The sequence below is a fragment of the Bombina bombina genome, chromosome 2 (assembly GCF_027579735.1).
Source record: "Bombina bombina isolate aBomBom1 chromosome 2, aBomBom1.pri, whole genome shotgun sequence".
Lineage (NCBI taxonomy): Eukaryota > Metazoa > Chordata > Amphibia > Anura > Bombinatoridae > Bombina > Bombina bombina.
Window position 1 is genome coordinate 1,302,212,594 of NC_069500.1, and position 20,073 is coordinate 1,302,232,666.

Sequence of the window (20,073 nt, forward strand, 5' to 3'; positions counted from 1 at the left end):
GGGTACAAAAGATAAAATTAAAAAGATGATACAAATTTTCAAACAAATACAGGAGGAATTGAGGGCCCTTACTTACAATCTAGAGGTGTAGGCAGAGCCGGTGCTAGGATTTTTGGCCACAAATGCGAGGATACATTTTGCATGACATTTTTAGAGCATGACATTTTAAGCAACTTTTTAATTTACTCCTATTATCATTTATACTTCATTCTCTTGGTATCTGTATTTAAAAAGCAGGAATGTAAGCTTAGGAGTTGGCCCATTTTTTGTGTTCAGCACCTGGGTAGAGCTTGCTGATTGGTGGCTAAATTAAAATAAATCAGCGGTAGCGCAGAATAGCAAATCAAACTGTGGTAGTGCTGCAAAAGCAAATCAGACAGTGGCAGTGCAGCATAGCAAACCAGACAGTGGTAGTGCTGCATAACAAATCAGCAAGTGGTTGTGCTGCATAACATATCAGTCAGTGGTTGTGCTGCATAGCAAATCAGACAGTGGTTGTGCTGCATAGCAAATCAGACAGTGGTTGTGCTGCATAGCAAATCAGACAGTGGTTGTGCTGCCTAGCAAATCAGACAGTGGTTGTGCTGCCTAGCAAATCAGACAGTGGTTGTGTTGCATAGCAAATCAAACAGTGGCAGTGGCGTCACTAGGGTTGGTGTCACCCGGTGCGGTAAGTCATGGTGTCACCCCCCCCCCCAAAAAGCAGACACACACAAAAACACAGGCAAACACACATACAAACACTCAGACACACTTAAAAACATACTCAGATGCACACACAAACACTCGGAAACACACTCAGACACACACACAAAAACACTGAGACACAAAAAAACTCAGACACACACATACAAAATATGTAAACTGCACTGCATTAATTATGAAGCTCATGCCTAGAGCTGCTCCCTGGCTCAGCAGAACATCAAATGAAAGATAAACAGAGCACTCTAAAATAAATCACTGAAGAAAAGGTTTAGGTGCACAAACTATGAAAATTCTGCTCTCTGACTCTGTTCCAAGTCTGTCAGTGCACAGCCCTGGGCCGCATGTCACTGAGCAGTGAGCACAGATAGGCAGGCAGGTTTAGGCTAGCAGCGCAACTTTGCAAGCCCCACGGCACACAGCACTGGCTCAAGGGGCAAAAAAATTGTGTGTCTACAACTTCCCCAGTCCCACTAATGTTCACAAATGCCAGCCGCTAATAAAATAATCTATGCATCTCAACATTGTATTTCTTTGAATTTCAATAAAATTAAAAAAAAAATTAAAAAATAAATTAAAATTTTTTTGGTGTCACCCCCTGGAGGGTGTCACCCGGGTGCGGCCCGCCCCCCCCCTAGTGACGCCACTGGACAGTGGTTGAGCTGCATAACAAATCAGACAGTTGGTGTGCTGCATAACAAATAAGACAGTGGTTGTGCTGCATAACAAATAAGAAAGTGGGTGTGCTGCATAGCAAATCACATGTAAGAAATCACATGTAGGAAATACAGATGCTTTAGTCTAAGCTCTAACCAGACAACTGATGTGTGTAGTGTTTTTTTTTACTATTTGGGGTAAAGTATCACTGATGTGTGTAGTGGGGTTTTTATTATATGGGGTAAAGTATCACTGATGTGTGTAGTGTTTTTTTTTACTATATTGGGTAAAGTATCACTGATGTGTGTAGTGGGGGTTACTGTATGGGGTACAGAGAGTATAACTAATGTGTGTAGTGGGGGTTATTGTATGGGGTTAAGTATCACTTATGTGTGTAGTGGGGGTTACTGTATCGCCCATACAGTAACCCCCACTACACACATCAGTTATACTTTACCCCATAGTAACCCCCACTACACACATCAGTGATATTGTACCCCATATAGTAACTCTCCCTACACACATCAGTGATACTTTACCCGTCCCCATACAGTAGCCCCCACTACACACATTAGTTATACAGTACCCCATACAGTAACCCCCACTACACACATCAGTGATATTTTACCCCATATAGTTATAACCCCCACTACACACATCAGTTATACTTTACCCCATACAGTTTGGAGTAAAGTATAACTGATGTGTGTAGTGGGGGTTACAGTATGGGGTAAAGTATAACTGATGTTTAGTGGACTGATATGAAGGAAGCTGGACATCTTGTCAGCCAGCATGGTCACTCATGGATGGTCTGCACGCCAAGCAGTGCAGCACCAAAAGCATGTGATGGCATATGCCCCCGTGACATGTTGCACGCACTCCCGTGTCCAGTGCCAGGCATTAAGGGCAAGCAATCCAAAAACAGGCTCACTCATCACCAAAAGCATGTGATGGCATATTCCCCCGTGACATGTTGCACACACTCCCGTGTCCAGTGCCAGGCATTAAGGGCAAGCAATCCAAAAACAGGCTCACTCATCTTTGTCACACCGGCGACGGCAGGCCAGGCTGCAGCCCTGCAAGGTGTTAGCAGGGATAACTGGTGGTGGGTGGGTGACAGAGCGCCGCACGCGCATTATGGTAGAGATGGAGGAGGCGGAGCTTATACCAGCATGGTAAGTGGAACTTATTTGTTACTGAGTTGGGTGGTAGGCTTCCTTGAACAAAAGTGTCTAGTGAGAGTTTAAAGGAGGACAGATTAGGGAAAAGTCATGAGGAAGTGAATTCCAGTGGGTTGGAGCCGCATGAAAGAAGTCCTGCAGTCCAGTATGAAAAGAGATGAATGTATAAGTTGTAAGGAGCAGGTCATTGTTGGACCTTTAGGGGCGGGCTGGAGTATACTTGTTGATTAGTGAGGACAGCTGCTGAATGGCAGCGCTGGTATGGGCTTTGTAGGTCAGGGTGAGAATTTGGAATTTATTTCTGCTGTGAATGGGGAGCCAATGAAGGGACTCACAGAGAGGCACAGCAGATACAGAATGGCGTGAAAGGTGAATTAGACTGGCAGAGGCATTTAGGATAGCTTGAAGGGGGGGAGGTGGGAGAGAGAATGGCCAGTTAGTAGGTTATTACAGTAGTCAAGTCAGAAAATTACCAGGGAGTGGATTAGTTGCTCAGTGGTGTCAGCGCTCAGAATTTTGGAGATATTGCATGGGTGGTTACAGCAGGATTAAAAAGAGCATTTGGATGTGGTGGATGAAGGACAGATTGGAGTCAAATGCAACTCCAAGGAAGAAGCCTTGAGGTGATGGGGAGATAGTGCTGCTGCCAACAGTAATAGAAAAGTCAGAAATTGTAATAGAGCTAGAGGGCAGGATTAGAAGGAGCTCAGCCTTGAACATGTGATCTTTAGATGGTGAGAGGCCATTCCGGGATGAAATGCCAGATAATCAGTCGCTGACATGAGGAAGGAAAGAGGGAGAGAGAGCAAGGTGTGGAGAGTTAGATAAGAGTATATTTGAAGCCATAGTGATTGATAAGTTTACCCAATAAAAAAATATAGAGACGAGTAGAGGACCCTGGACAGAGCCTTGAGGTACTCCAACAGACAGCAGCATTGAAGAGTAGGAGTCCGCCAGCAAATGACACAGAAAAAAATCTTATAAAAAGATAAGAGTGAATCCAAGATTAGGCTAGCAGCGCAACTTTGCAAGCCCCACGGCACACAGCACTGGCTCAAGGGGCAAAACAATTGTGTGTCTACAACTTCCCCAGTCCCACTAATGTTCACAAATGCCAGCCTCTAATAAAATAATCTATGCATCTCAACATTGTATTTCTTTGAATTTCAATAAAATTAAAAAAAAAAAAAAAATTTTTTGGTGTCACCCCCTGGACAGTGTCAAAGAAACCAAGAGAGCTGAGAGACTGTAGGAGGTGGTTAAATGTGTCGAAGGCAGCTTAAAGGTTAAGTCAAATAACTATAGCATAGTGGCTGTTATTTTTAGAAGATCGTTAGTAAACTTGGTGAGGGCAGTCTCAGTTGAGTGTCAGGGACAGAAGCCAGATTGAAGGTGGTCAAGCAAGGAGGTGGAGGACAGGAAGGGTGTTAGGTGGTTGAAAACTTGTTTTTCCTGGATTTTTGAAGTTACTGCAGCAGTGATATGGGGCAGTAGTGAATTTGGGTAGATGGAGAGTTTTTGAGGATGGGGTGACCTTTGCATGTTTGAAAGAAGATGGAAATTAACTGGTAAAAAGGGATAAGTTGAAAATGGGAGTAAGAGCTGGAATGAGGGTGGAAGACAGAGAAGGTATTACATTTGAAGGGATAGGGTCAAGTGGGCAGGTAGTGAGGCGTGAGGAAGACAATAAGGAACCTACTTCATTCTCAGTGGCTGGGGGGAAGATGCAGAGAGTGTCAGAGGGGGTGATCTGGGGTGGAGAGGGAAGAAAACAAGCTTTTGTTGGGATGTTGTTTTGGATAAAAAGTAGTCTGCCAGTTCTTGAGCAATAAAGGCAGATGAAGGGGGTGGTGCAGGTGAATAGAGTAGAGAGATGAAAGCAGAGAAGAGTCATTTAGGGTTTGAGTAGTGAGTAGAAAATAAGTAGGTTTGCTTGGCTAAGTGAAGAGCAAATTTGTAAGAATGAAGAATTAACTTATAGTGGATGAAATCAGGTTAAGAGCGAGATTTCTTCCAGGCACTTTGTTGAGAGTGCCAAGGCTAGATCTGACAACATGTGGTTTTGTGTAGCTGGGGAGGAGCAAGAATGTCTAGTGCAGAGGAAACAATATTGTTATAGTGGGTTATAGTAAGGTCAGGCCAGTATATAATAGAAGGAGTAGATTTTTAATAAGCTTGGAAAATTGGAGAGGATCCACAGTGTGTAGATTTCTACGGGTACAGGTTTGAGAGGGAGAAATAGGGTTAGCCTGTACTTTAAGGTAATATGTGAGCAGGTGGTGGTCTGAAATGGGAAACAAGCAACAGGTGACACCAGATATAGGGCAGAGGTAGGAGAATAGATCAATGGAATGTTCATCATGGTGAGTAAGAAATAGGGTGTATTTTGAGAGACCAAAGGAGTTTCAGAAGTTTAGAAGCAGCAGGGGGAGATGGATTATCAATGGGGATGTAAAACTCCCCCAAAATTAGGGCAGGTATATTTGGAGAGAGAAAGTGAGGAGGCCAGGGGACAAAGTTGTCAAGGATTTGGGAGGTTGGTCCAGGAGGGCGATAGATGACTGCCATTCTGAGGGGGAGAGTGGAGCACAGGTGAATGCAGTAAACTTCAAAGGAGGAAAATGAGAGAGATGGGAGGCAAGTATTGATAGAAGCAGGAGGCGGAGAGCAAGATTGCAACACCGCCACCATGTCTCTCACCTGGCCTAGGGGTATGGCTAAAGTGGAGGCCTCAGTGTGTGAGAGCATTGATGGAAGCAGTGTCATAAGAAGATAGCCAAGTTTTGGTAATTGCTAAAGTTTGAAAGTGCCGGAAACAAACAGGTTGTGAACAGATGTAAGTTTGTTGCAGACAGAGCGAGCATTCCAGAGAGCTCAAGAAAATAAAGGTGATAAGTGCTGTAAGTTAATGGAGATGAGACTGTCAGAATTGCGTGACCTAGAGTATTTACTCTGCGTGACTGATCAATGGTATGGAAGTGTCATGATCGCTGCAGGACCAGGGCTTGGAGAGATGTCACCAGCAGCAAGCAGTAGTAGGAGTGAGAGTGAGAGAAGGTGAGAGTGAGACTTGTAGGAGCGGGTATGATTGGAGATAGGAGAGTAAGATGGGGAAGTATTTCTAAGGAGACATAGTAGTACATGAGAGGACACTATAGGGGATGAGAGAAGGGAGGGTGAGATATGGATAGTGTGGGAGTTATATTGTTATATATTGCAGTATGTTTTAGGAGAAGGGCAGACAGAGCAAAAAAGACATGGAGACCATTGTGCAGTTGTATATTTAGTAAGAATGAATGACCTGTTAGTGGGGATTGCTAACTTCAGTTGATATCTCTCCCACTTGTAACATAGAGCCACTTAGGGCACAGTTCCCACATAGGCTGTGTTCTGTTGTTTATAGCAGTGAGATCTAACTACTAATGATTTGATTCCAGACATATGGTTAAAGGTTGCCTAGGTGCACAGGAGTTACACACTTGCAAATTAGACTGGAGGATGGTGGACAAATGTCAGGGAATGCACACTAAAGTTATAGCAATAAATGCATTCATTAGGATCTTACTTCTTGACATCTGATCAGAGGTTTAATAAATAGAAGATGCCATTGCTAAAACCTTTGCATATTACAAGAGTATGGCAGTTATGCTTACATCTTAAAATAATATGTCTTTAGTGACTTTCATATACATTCAAATTACTGGAAATATTATATTCTCAGGTCTTCAAGCTTTGTAGTTTACTGTGGGCTATACAATATCTCATTGTACAAAGAGACAATATATTAAGGAAGAACAAAGCAGTGAATGTATTAGATTGTTTAAAGGGATTGTCCCACTCAGTAAACTACTCTTTAGAAAATTGCTTCTGTATTCCTCTAAGCATACGAGCATAGGGTGAATCATCTATATTTCCTTATTAACCATAGGGGGAAAAATAGATTCATTAGCATACACAAGCAGAAAAGTGATGCATTCAAATAAAATTAATGGGTTTTGAAAATTTAGTAGCTTGTTCAAATGTGTAATGTGTGTCCATATTGTGGGTAGTCTCATATAGTTCATTTTATAGGTAACTTTATAATTCTCACAAGGAGTTTGAAGCTTGCAGCTTTATAAAATGGAAGAGTATATATAAGGAGATTTCTTCTGTAGTGTGCTACTCACTGTCCAAGCTAATTGAATTATATATATATTCACTTTCTTTTTTTGAGACTCATGGCTGAATTATCTGCTTATGTCCAACACATTACATGGCTTATGATTAAATTGTTCCTCATGCCAACTAGCCTTTATATCTTCTTTTTCCAGCATTTGCTTTTTGCATGATCTGCCTCCGAGTTTTACTGTTACTAGTATTATAACTCTATAACATTGGTTTGCCAACTTTTATTTCCTTTATAACATCAATAATCTATCTTTGTTACATATAGGTAACATACAATGTTATTGTTTTTTTGTGTTTTGCAAAGGGCTCTGTTAATTTAATTAAAGGGACATGAAAACAAATGTTTCTTTGTTTCATGATTTAGAAAGAGCATGCCATTTTAAACAACTTTCTAATTTACTTCTATTATCTAATTTGCTTCATTCTCTTTAAATCCTTTTTCAAAAATCATATATAAATAGGCCTAGTAGCTGCTGATCGGTGGCTGCACATAGATGCCTCGCGTGATTGTCTCACGCATGTGCTTTGCTCTTTCTGCAACAAAGAATACCTAAAGAACAAATAAAAATAAAAAAAGTAAATTAAAATGTTGTTTAAAATTGTATTCACTATCTATAACATGATGGAAAAAATTTGGGTTTCATGTCCCTTTAAATGACATACAACTGAAAACATTGTAGGAATTATATAAAAGGAATTTTACACAGTGTGCCACTAAAACACTTCAAGGAATTGCTTATCATAAAGAGTTTTCATCCTTATTCCTAATTCTATGTGACATCTTCAACTGATAGCTGTGGTGCCCCAGGGCATCCAGACAGCCTGTTTAAGAATCGGTGCTCTAGAGAGACTGTCTTGCATAGTTACTAGTATCTCTGGTTCTCAATACACAGAACTTAAAAACATCACTCTGTAGTCAAGGAATGTGGATGTGTTTCCCTTTGTATTTACCTACCCTTTGAATACTTTTACAGAATAAATGTAATATTCTGCAATGTGAAATGTAACAATTCATTTAAGAGAAAACTACAGCTGATAAAATATAAAATTGAAATATAAGCTGTCATAGACTTCAATGTAATTTTGAGTATTTTTATTTATAATATATTTATTTATTTTAATCAAAAACTACATTCTGTAAAGCAAAATTAACAGCTGTTTATGACAAAAGCCAATATGTTCATCAAACAATTAAATTTGTTTAGAACAGAATAGTTTGTAATTTTTTTTTAAACAAATTAACCAAATTTGCACATACTTAATCGAAAAAACCCCAGTGGTTATTCCTTGTAGAGACATCTAAAGGTAGTTCATTGTGTTCAGCTAGTGAACCCAACCCCCACAAGTTGTTTAGAATGCTGCAAAACATTAACTGAAAAACAATTTAAAGGGACGTTAAAAGCCTTGCTTTGGGGGATATTTATCAAGCCGTCAACCGCAAATACGGCGGAATTCAGTAGCGTAATTGTTGCAAGCTTGATCCGACCTAGTTATAAAAGTCTACAGACCGCCAAAAGTTTAAATTTGTGACGTAACATACGATCCACCAGTCTCAAGCAGATCGATACTTACGTCATTACAGATGTTCCGAATACACATTCGGCTCTATTTGACAACCTTTCAAAGTTATCAAATTTCTAACAGGTACGCTTGCGGCTATTCCGGCTCAGCGTACCTGGTTTTCAATCCGCCACCCTGGAGGCCATGGATTCCATAGAAATTAATGGGAGTCTGAAAGCAGTGAAAGCTTATGTTCGATGCTGCCAGATATCCCATTGATTTATATGTTGAAAACATGTTACGTTTACACCTAACACCCAAACATAAGCCCCGAGTCTAAACACCCCTAATCTGCCGCCTCTGACATTGCTGCCACCTACATTATGTTATTAACCCCTATCCTGCTGCTCCTGGACCCCGCCGCAACTAAATAAAGTTATTAACCCTTATCCCTCCACTCCCGGACCCTGCCGCCACCTAAAGAAATGTATTAACCCCTAAACCTCTGGCCTTCCACATCACTACCATTAACTAAACCTATTAACCCCTAAAACCCCAGCCCCATAAACTAAATTAAGCTATTAACCTCTAAACCTAACAACCCTCTAAGTTTAAATTAAAATTACAACATCCTTATCTTCAAATAAATTAAAACTTACCTGTAGAATTAAAATTAACTATTTTTCAAAGATTAATTAACCCACCCTAACTATTATACCCTTTTAAGGGTCATTGGTAGTTTATTGTAGGCTAGGGTTTTTTTTATTTTGGGGGGGCTTTTTTATTTTGATAGGGCTATTAGATTAGGATTAATTTGTTTTTATTTTTGATAATGTGGTTTGTTTTTTTCGTAATGTAGTGTTTGTTTTTTTTGTAACTTAGCGTTTATTTTTTTTTTGTAAGTTAATAATTTTTTAGATTTAGGTTTAATAGTGGATTTAAATAATTTGAGTAGGGTTAGGGTTTTTTAATATGTAATTTAGATAATTTAATTGGTAGTTTAATGTAATTGTAGTATAATAGTTAGGGTAGGTTATTTAATAGTTTAAAAATAGTTCATTTTAATTCTACAGGTAAGTTTTAATTTATTATAAGATAGGGATGAGGTAATTTTAATGTAAAGTTAGCGGGTTGTTAGGTTTAGGAGTTAATAGCTTAATTTAGTTTATGGCGATGTGGGGGGCTGGCAGTTTAGGGGTTAATAGGTTTAGTTAATGGTAGTGATGTGGGAGGCCAGAAGTTTAGGGGTTAATACTTTTCTTTAGGTGGTGGCAGGGCCCGGGAGCGGCGGGATTGGTGTGAATAACTTTATTTAGTTGCAGCGGGGTCCGGGAGCTGCGGGATAGGGGTTAAAAACTTTATATAGGTTGCAGCGGGGTCCGGGAGTGGCGGGATAGGGGTTAATAACTTTATTCAGTTGCGGTGGGGTCCGGGAGCGGCAGGATAGGGGTTAAAAACTTTATTTAGTTGCGGCGGGGTCTGGGAGCGGCGGGATAGGGGTTAAACATTTTAGTATAGTGGCGGCATTTAGTGACAGGGTATAAATAAAGTTGGTAAAAAGCCGCATAGACGCGAGATCGATGACTGCTAGTTAACAGTCCGATGCTCATCGCCATGTACTTGGTGCGCATATTTTTGGCGGCTTTTTTTATAAATATGTAGATGTGTAGCCGTGATGTTAGGCGAGCGTATTGGTGCCGGCAAATGCATCATAGTTGAGGCTTTGATAAATATCCCCCTTTGTGTTAAAATGATTATTTATTCCACACTGCCTTTGGAGCCAAAAAGCAAATTTGGTAACCTAGGTCTTCTAAATGCTACAGCCATTTATTTAATTTGTAACATTTAAAGGTCACTTTTTGGCCTCTAAGGGTGTAAGACAAAGTCCTTTTTTTTACACAAATGCAGGAAGTGTCTAATATTCTTTTAACTACTAAAATGCAATATGAAACCCAAATATGTTCTTTTGTGATTCAGACAGAACATACAATTTTGAAAAAATAGTTTCATATTGACTTCTATTATCAAAGTTTTCCTGGTATCCTCTATTACCTAAGTAGGCGTCTGAACTGGAGCACTGCCTGGCTGGAAATAATGCTGCTATCTAGTGCTCTTGCATTCTTGAAAAACTGCTCCTGAGTTTACGTGAACGCTTTAAAAAAAAAAAAGATACCAAAAGGACAAAGAAAATTTGATAATGGAAGTTAATAATAATGTTGCTTAAATGGCGTGCTCTACCTGAATCATAAGAGAGCATTTTTGGTTTTCATGCCCCTTTAGGACTGTGCATGTATACTTTATTTTTTTAACTTTTACCAATTAAGTTCTAAAGTAAGGGTAAGGGACATTAAACCCCAATTTTTTCTTTAATAGTTCGGTTAGAGCATATGATTTTAAACAACTTAAATTTACTTCTATTCTCAAATTTGCTTCATTCGCTTGATATCCTTTATTGAAAGAGCAGCAATGCTATACTTGGAACTAGCTGAACACATTTAGTGAGCCAATGAGAAGAGGCAACTATGTGCAGCCACCAATAAGCAGCTAGCTCCCAGTAGTACATTGCTCTTCCTGATCCTACCTAGGCAAGCTTTTCACTAAAGGATACCAAAAATACAAAGCAAATTTGATAATAGAAGTACATAGGAAAGTTATTGAAAAATTGCATGGGGCGGCTCCTAAGCTTTCATTCCTGCTTTTCAAATAAAGATACCAAGAGATTGAAGAAAAAATTATAGAAGTAAATTAGAAAGTTGTATAAAATTGCATGCTCTATCAGAATCATGAAAGAAAACATTTGCATTTAGTATCCCTTTAATCGGGGAAAGAAAAATTACATGTCCCTTTTCAAGTTTCATGTCCCTTTTTAAGCATCAAAATGCCATCACACAACAAACTAATATGTTTTAAAAGGTTGTTTTTTTTCCTGACACATGAGTTAGCTACAGACCCTAAACAATTGTATTAGCAAAATGATATAATGGTATGTCTCTTGCCCCATTTTAAATACATTGGTGTTTGCCATGCAACAATGTTGAAATAAATTTGAGTGTTTTAGCATTTGCTTCCATTTGAATTACTTAAGCCATATAAATTACATATGCCACAAAAACAAAACAAGAAGAATAACATGGTGGCATTTTTATGCAATATTTATGATGACTACCTAACCTAAAGGGCTCTTTCATGAAGATGTGGATGCAACTTTAGAGCCCTTGTGGTTTGCTTGTGAGTGATTGCAACAAGAAGTTAAAGGGACATGAAACACAAAATTTTTCTTTCATGATTCAGAAAGAGAATGCAATTTTAAACAACTTTTCAATTTACTTCTATTATCTAATTTGCTTCATTCTTTAGATATCCCTTGTTGAAGAAATAGCAATGCACATGGGTGAGCCAATCACACAAGGTCTCTATGTGCAGCCACCAATCAGCAGCTACTGTGCCTATCTAGATATGCATTTCAAAAGAGGATATTAAGAGAATGAAGCAAATTAGACAATTAAAGTAAATTGGAAAGTTGTTTAAAATCCCATGCTTTTTCTAGATCATGAAAGAAAAAATTTGAGTTTCATGTCCCTTTAAGAAACAGCATTCTGAAGACTGCTGCATCTCAAACTCTTCACAAAACTCACAAAAATGTGCGCAATTTTATTATTAACAATTTTTTTGAAAAGCCTATTACTAAATTGCAATTACACAATCATTTATTGATTACCCTATTTTAGTTTTGTGCATGTTTGGTAGTTTAAAAAGCCTGTCTTTGTGATGGATTGAAATATTGTTGTTGATAGTCATCAATGCAAAGTATAAGATAAATATTGACAAACTGATGTTTTCTTATGGAATCAAGTGCACTTAGATTTCAAAAACTGTATGTACCTCTTTAAATAAATTTTTTAATGGATTTGATAGACTCCAAAGAACTAAATTAAATGATAAAATATTTGCATTTAAATGAAACATCTAAACATAAAAAAGATTAATCAATAATTGGTTTCCAATAAAATCAGATTGTTTAACTGACAGAAGTTTTATGTTAGACATAATCTATCAAGATTCATTTTTTATTGGGCTGAACATCATATGTAAATATTTCAGACTAGACACTTGACAAATCTGAATCTCCAAAAATGACTAGTTACTGATCTAGGGAAATATATCTTATATCTTGTTTGTAAGGTTAAATTGAAAACCATTTTTGTTTTGGGTTTTAGCCTTTCGTACATTCCTTGGGAAAAGTGATGTGTCTCAAAATATAGAAGAAGTTTTGTCAGAGACAAGAATTCAAAGAAACACCCGATTAGTGTCTGTATTCGAACTTTTCAAGACACGCTCAGCACGATGGCAGATAATAACAGTAATAGTCACCATGGCATCTTACCAGCTATGTGGTATTAATGCAGTAAGTATAAAAATATATTTATGTTTATAGAAGGGCATTATTTTACTACAGTTTGAATACTAACCATGTTGTAATTCTAAAGGCTGTTATGATTTTAAGGATATCAATTAAATGTTCATTTTTAGGGGGCAAGATTAATCATGGTAAAATATAAAACACTATCCTCTGACAGCTTATAAACATATGGGATTTATTTATTATTATTTTTTGTGTGAAAATATTTTTAAATAAAGCTATTTGGGTATAAAATGAAACTAATACTGCTGTATTAGTTGTGTATTTCCTGCTTATGCTTATTGGCTGACAGGCACTTCCTGTTAATGCTCATTGGCTGATAGGTAGTTATTTCCAATGCTCATTGACAATTAGGAGGAAGTCAATGAGTATCAATAGGAAGTGCACAATACATTTGTTTATTTTATAATAGAACCTTTTTAATGACCCTTTTTAACCCTTTTACTTTCCCAGAAACAAAAGTAGGCAATATGGGAAATAAGCCCTACCAGTAGCTAATAGACAGAGACATTCTGCTTTTTAACCTGATACAAAGATAAAAGCTCAGTAGAGATTTAAATAAGTACATTAAGGATGAATATGTCAGAGAAAAAAGTATATGTGCCTTTTCTTGGCAGATTACTGTTCATATAAAAGTGTGCTTAAAAATTGATTGATGTTCTAAACCAAAGAAAAGAGTAATTCAAATCTGCTGGATATATATAAGTATGCTGTCTATTAAACGCACCCAAAAATTACATGACAAACTTACAAAACTGGTGACCAAACATTCATCGACCAGCTGCTGTAGTACAGTGGTGTTACGCTTGTTGCTGATTTTAATGTTTTTTTAAATATTTTGCAATACTCTGTTGTGGATTGATCTGACTCCATTTCATATGGGACAATCTTTGCTGATTGAGGGAGACTTGGTTCAGGGACGTTATCTGACCACATCGATACTGCTGTACTGCTGTGAGATCACTCCATCTATATGTGTTTTTACATACCTCATATAAAATAAATTGGTGTTGTTTTTAATGTGCACCTTTCTCTATCTTTGTCTTTGTGTATATATATATATATATATATATATATATATATATATATATATATATATATATATATATATATATATATATATATATATATATATATATTCATTATGAAAGAACAAAGTAACTCTTAGTCCAGCACAAAAGGATTGCCAAAAATAAACAAACTACATTTTGAGGCTACCCCAGAGACACAGGCAGACAGCAGATGCAATTAGAATGAATTTATCAACATTCAAAATATAGCAACAAAAGTATACAAAATATACAAATCATTTGTGGCAACAATAAAACATAAGCTGAGAGTCCCACTTGATACTAAGAAAGTCATGTAGTAATTAACCCTTATAGAGGCCTCTATCCCAGGGTGTAATTGCAAAAATAAGCTTATTCCTGGTATCCAAAATGAAACAATAAATGTTCCTTAAATAGGTCTCCAAAAGCGATCCTCATGCAATAAATTAACAGAGTAACAGAGCCTTGTATGAATAGGATGTAAAATTGAATAGGTGTACTGAATGATTTCGCTGTATCGAAACAGCACCAACAGCTATGTCGGCAACTCTGAATTCACCTAAGATCAGCTTAGAGATATCTGTACTAGTTCCGCTGTTTTATCCGCTGTTTGCAAAAGTAAATTATTTTACCTGTTCCGTATACTTCATCTCTCACCGATATTACAAGATGTTTCAGGCACTTAGTGGTATAATCCACGCCTTACTTCTTGTTGCAGGACGCATCTAGGGCTTACCCACCCGACTTCTTTCAGTGTGGGAGCTCCAGCATTCAGACGGCAGGGATCAGCTATTACCCCACCGACAATAGACAACAGCTACGCGCGTTTCACCATCAAATCAACTGGCTTCTTCCGGCTGAGTTGTAATTACTTGCAGGTCCATGACAGCTTAAGTCTGCCTGAAAACTCCTCCTTTTCCTTTCTTTTTTCTCCCAGGTGTGAAATAGTGCATTGAAATAAATACTTTGTTGCCACAATGGTTACTACAATGCTAAATTAAACAAAATAACACAAAAATCCTAAACATGACCATTCTTCTAATACAAATATATATGGTATACTCTATTTGATTATATTATCACTTGTTACGCGTTATCATCAAGGAATAAAACTTAAGAAGGTTTTAAAGCTGTCTCTCTCTACAGTACCCTTAACTTTGTTAAAATGGTTGAAAAAGATATAAATTTGTTGGAGACAAATAGTGATTTTGTGGACAATATTAGTCAGACACAAAGGAAAGCTATGAGAGATTTAACTGAAGATAAATCTATTACAATAAAGCCATCAGACAAGGGTGGCAATGTAGTGGTACTTAACACTAAAGACTATATAGAAGAATGTGAGAGACAGCTAAAAGACCAGAAGCAATAGAAAATCTTAAAACACAGAATTATAATGATCAACTAAGGTTAATACTCTCCAGAGCCCTAGAAGAAAATTTAATAACTAAAAAGGAGTTCCAATACCTGCATGTAAAATACCCCATAATACCTACATTCTATATCATTCCAAAATTACACAAAGCTAAAATTCCTCCTCCAGGGAGACCAATAGTCTCAGGACTAGGCTCACTTACAGAAAATATTTAACAATATGTAGACTTTTGTCTAAGACCACATTTATCAAATTTACCATCATATATTAAAGATACTTTGGATGTTCTTAAAAAATTAGATGATATTACAGTAAAAACAGACACACTATTGGTCGCAATAGATGTAGAAATGCTATATTCATCAATCCCACACAACTTGGTAATAGATGCATGTAAATTTTATTTACAACAAAGAGGGACTGCATATAATAAACATACTGATTTTGTATTAAAACTATTGAAATTCATCCTGGAGCATAATTATTTTACATTTAATGGAAGATTTTATGAGCAGATACTTGGAACAGCAATGGGGACTTGCTGTGCCCCAACCTAAGCCTGTTTATATTTAGGGAAATGGGAACAGGACTGTGTCCTTGATTGTGAATTCAACTGTAATAATATCATTCGTTTGTGGCTAAGATTTATAGATGACATTATTGTCATCTAGGAAGATACAGAAGAAAATTTGCTCAGATTTATGAAAATTCTAAATTTAAACAAATGGAATTTGAAATTCACTTTCTCAAGAGATAAGGTACTCATATCCTTTTTAGACCTGAATGTCATGATATCACAAAATAAAATAGAGACATCTACTTATAGAAAGCCAACAGCAGGGAATACACTTTTGGCATACAGTAGTCATCACCCACAAAATTTAATAAATAATATACCATATGTTCAATATTCAAGACTAAAAAGAAACTGTTTTGATGAGAATCAATTTAAATCGGAAGCCAGGGAACTTTAGGATAGATTCAGAGACAGAGGGTACCCAAATAAAACTTTAAAAAAACTTACAATCAATCAAAATAAAAACGAGAGAGGTATTACTGTATAAAAGTAATGAGAGTAATGTATTAAATTCAAGCCCAGTCAGATTCATAATGAATTATCATAATAAATAGAAAGAAACAAGAAAGATTTTAGAAAAACATTGGCACATACTACAAGCAGAACCGTCACTAGTTGAGATTATAGGGGATAAGCCCTCCCTAACAGCAAGGAAAGCTAACAACTTAAAGGACACATTAGTAAGAAGCCATTTCAGTCATAAACCTAAATTGACTTGGTCGGAAAAATGGAGAGATAGAAATGGAAATTATAACTGTAGCCACTGTTCAGTCAGTCAGAATATGGAAACAGACAGCAAATTTACTGATCAATATGGGAAGACACACAAGATAAAAAGCCATATATCCTGCGGTAGTGAGGGAATTATATATATGCTATTTTGCTAGTGCCCGATGTACTATATAGGAAAAACTTATAGGGAACTACGAGAATGTATAAAGGAGCATAAAAGGGATATTAAAAATGTGAATATCAAAACTAGTGCGGTAGCTAGACATTTTTTAGAGTGCCATCAAAGTAATAAAAAACTGTTGAGATTTAGAGGCTTAGAAGCAGTGAATTTGAAAGGTAGAGGGGGTGATCTGGATAAAAAAACGTTTGCAACTGGAATGTAAATCGATCTTTAATTTAAAATCCCTGAAACCCCTGGGTCTGAATGAGGAAATAAATTACGCTCCTTTCTTGTAATTATTGTTAAAATAGAATGGTAACCCTGATGTACGTCTAGGTCAATAACTATGTTTGACAATAGGTACAAATTAAATCTTAATATAAGATTGCAAGTGTAAATATAAGATTTTGGTACCTTATGAACATCTGTGAAATTGGTGGATTTGGGTCTAATATTATGTATATATATATATATATATATATATATATATATATATTCCCTGTTTCTGTCCCCTTTAAAACCTTCTTAAGTTTTATTCCTTGATAACTCGTAACAAGTGATAATATAATCAAATAGAGTATACCATATATATTTGTATTAGAAGAATGGTCATGTTTAGGATTTTTGTGTTATTTTGTTTAATTTAGCATTGTAGTAACCATTGTGGCAACAAAGTATTTATTTCAATGCACTATTTCACACTTGGGAGAAAAAAGAAAGGAAAAGGAAGAGTTTTCAGACAGACTTAAGCTGTCATGGACCTGCAAGTAATTACAACTCAGCCGGAAGAAGCCAGTTGATTTGTGGGTGAAACGCACGTAGCTGTTGTCTATTGTCAGTGGGGTAACAGCTGATCCCTGCCGTCTGAATGCTGGAGCTCCCACACTGAAAGAAGTCGAGAGGGTAAGCCCTAGATGCATCCTGCAACAAGAAGTAAGGCGTGGATTATACCACTAAGTGCCTGAAATATCTTGTAACATCCGTGAGAGATGAAGTATACGGATCAGGTAAAATAATTGACTTTTGCAAACAGCACATAAAACAGCGGAACTAGTACAGATATCCCTAAGTCAATCTTAGGTGAATTCAGAGTTGCCGCCATAGCTGTTGGTGCTGTTTCGATACAGCGAAATCATTCAGTACACCTATTCAATTTTACATCCTATTCATACAAGGCTCTGTTACTCTATTTTAATTTATTGCATGAGGATCGCTTTTGGAGACCTATTTAAGGAACATTTATTGTTTCATTTTGGATACCAGGAATAAGCTTATTTTTGCAATTACACCCTGGGATAGAGGCCTCTATAAGGTTAATTACTACATGACTTTCTTAGTATCAAGTGGGACTCTCAGCTTATGTTTTAATGTTGCCACAAATGATTTGTATATTTTGTATACTTTTGTTGCTATATTTTTTTATTTTTATTTTTTTTTATTTTAAAAGATTTTTTATTGAGAATCAAAAGTACATACAGTCAATAAACAAAAAGGAAAAGTTATTTTCCATAAAGACATCAAAGTGCGTACATAGATTTTACAAATAACATCCAGACATATTGCTGAGTGATAAACATCCAAGTATACGTTAAACAAGATGTGTATTTCTAGATATTAGTTGAGAAATATCCTCAGGTTTCATAGGGATCTCAAATAATGAAATATAAATCTAGCATCTGTAGTAAAAAAGTTGTAAGTGACCAATATGACCACATATCTCAAGTGTTAGGGCGGTCTCTAGTTCATCTTGGTTATTCAGTGGTGTGGTGTGGGAGGGATAAGTCAGGGGAAAAAGGGGAAGGGAGTCATCTCATGGGAGGTGGTGGGAAAATCTAGATAGGAAAGGGGGATGGGGTAAGAGGAAACAAAGAAGAGAGAGTGATAATGACAATAGCATTGTAGAGGGTAAAGGGGAGGAGGAGGAGGAAAAGAAGAGAAAAAAAAAGAAAAAAAAGGGGAGGGTTATAACAGCTTGTGCACAGTGTCCCCGGGCTCAGTTGTCTGCGGGAAAGGACAGCGGGACGAGTGAGCAGTCGGATCTACTGGATTTGAATCCAGTCTTCCCATATTGCCCAGTAGTCTTCCATTCGTTCTAGTGAGCTATATGCAAATTTCTCCATGTTAGCTAAGTATTGTATTACCTCGCAAACATCCAAAATTGTGGGTGGAGCAACTTGCTTCCATGCTCTAGCAATACAGAGCTTAGTAGCTGCCATCACATAGATCACCAATTGTTTGCTACATTTAGGGAGGGCCTTGTCCAGGATATGGAAGAGGGCTAAGCTTGGCGTCAGTTGTATAGTCAGGTTCATAGAGTGCAAAAGCATCTCAACATCCCTCCAGAGATCTCAGATTTTTGGGCATGACCACCACACATGCGAGTTGGAGCCTTCCCCTCCGCATAGTCTCCAACACTCTGGGGATACACTAGGGAACATTTTCGACAATTTGGTAGGCACTCTATACCATTGTAGCAGAAGTTTCATGTAGCTTTCAAAAATCGTTATGCAGTGAATCGTTTTTTTTGTCAATTGGATCGAATCTTTCAGCTCCTTGTCTGATATGTGTAAAGTCAGCTCCCTACACCACATTTTAATTTGGCTCGGAAGGCCCACCGAATGATCTTGTAGCATGGCTTTATAGTGGAATGTAAGGGGTTTTACCGTTCCCCTCTCATGTAGCCATCTCTCTTCCCATTTAGAATGGGGTCTGAGAATGGGGTCTAAGTACCCTGCAGCATTCGAAGTAAAGCCATAGGGGAGAACCCTGTAGTAAGTCGAGTACTTGGTGAACCGTCATAAGCTTACCATTGGAGAATAAGTGCTCCACCAGTTCCAAATTATGTTGTATCCAAAATTCGACATGGATATTTGGGAGGTCCCAAAGAAGACCTCTCATCTGATGAATCGGCGAGGGGTGTGGGGCAATCTCTGTATGGTGTCTGAGCTCATGCCACATTTTAATATTTTGCTGTACTATAGGGTTGATAACCCTATCAACTAGTTGCTTGTGTCTGTGAACCCACAGAACACTCGAAAGATCCAAGCCCTAAGGTAGGTGTAATTCCTCAAGTCTGAACCACTTCGGTGATCTGCGATAGTCTGGCAGCCTCATAGTAGAGGAATATGTTTGGAAAAGCCACTCCACCTCCAGAGAACTCTCTCTGCATGGTTTTATAGCTAATCCAGGGGGGCGTCTTTCCCCCCAAACATATTTAGAAAAAAATTGGTGGATTTGTTGTAAGGTGCCATGTGGGATATTCAGTGGGATACATCGAAATAGGTATAGCACCTTAGGGAGTAGCGACATTTTCACCGTAGCTATACGTCCCATCCAAGAGATTTCTTTAAAATCCCATCTGTGCGTTAAGGACTGGAGCTCAGTAATTAGAGGATCAAAGTTTAGAGATAGGATACCATCTAGGTCCGCACTCAATTGGATGCCAAGATGTTTAATAGACGTTGTGGACCAGTGGAAATCGTACATTTCCTGTAAGTTTAAGAGCTGCTCGCCAGGTATATTGATACTATATGCCTCCATTTTCGACATGTTT

General features: G+C 37.6%; 1 protein-coding gene across 2 annotated transcripts in view; it reads left to right on the forward strand.

Moving 5' to 3' along the window:
• The window catches only part of SLC2A9 (solute carrier family 2 member 9), a 1,122,280-nt gene that overhangs the window by 504,001 nt on the left and 598,206 nt on the right, over positions 1-20,073 (forward strand). For both annotated transcript variants that reach the window (XM_053704140.1, XM_053704141.1), the window contains exon 8: positions 12,425-12,612. In XM_053704140.1, the coding sequence (XP_053560115.1) occupies positions 12,425-12,612 (188 nt within the window). The remainder of the gene's footprint in view (positions 1-12,424; positions 12,613-20,073) is intronic.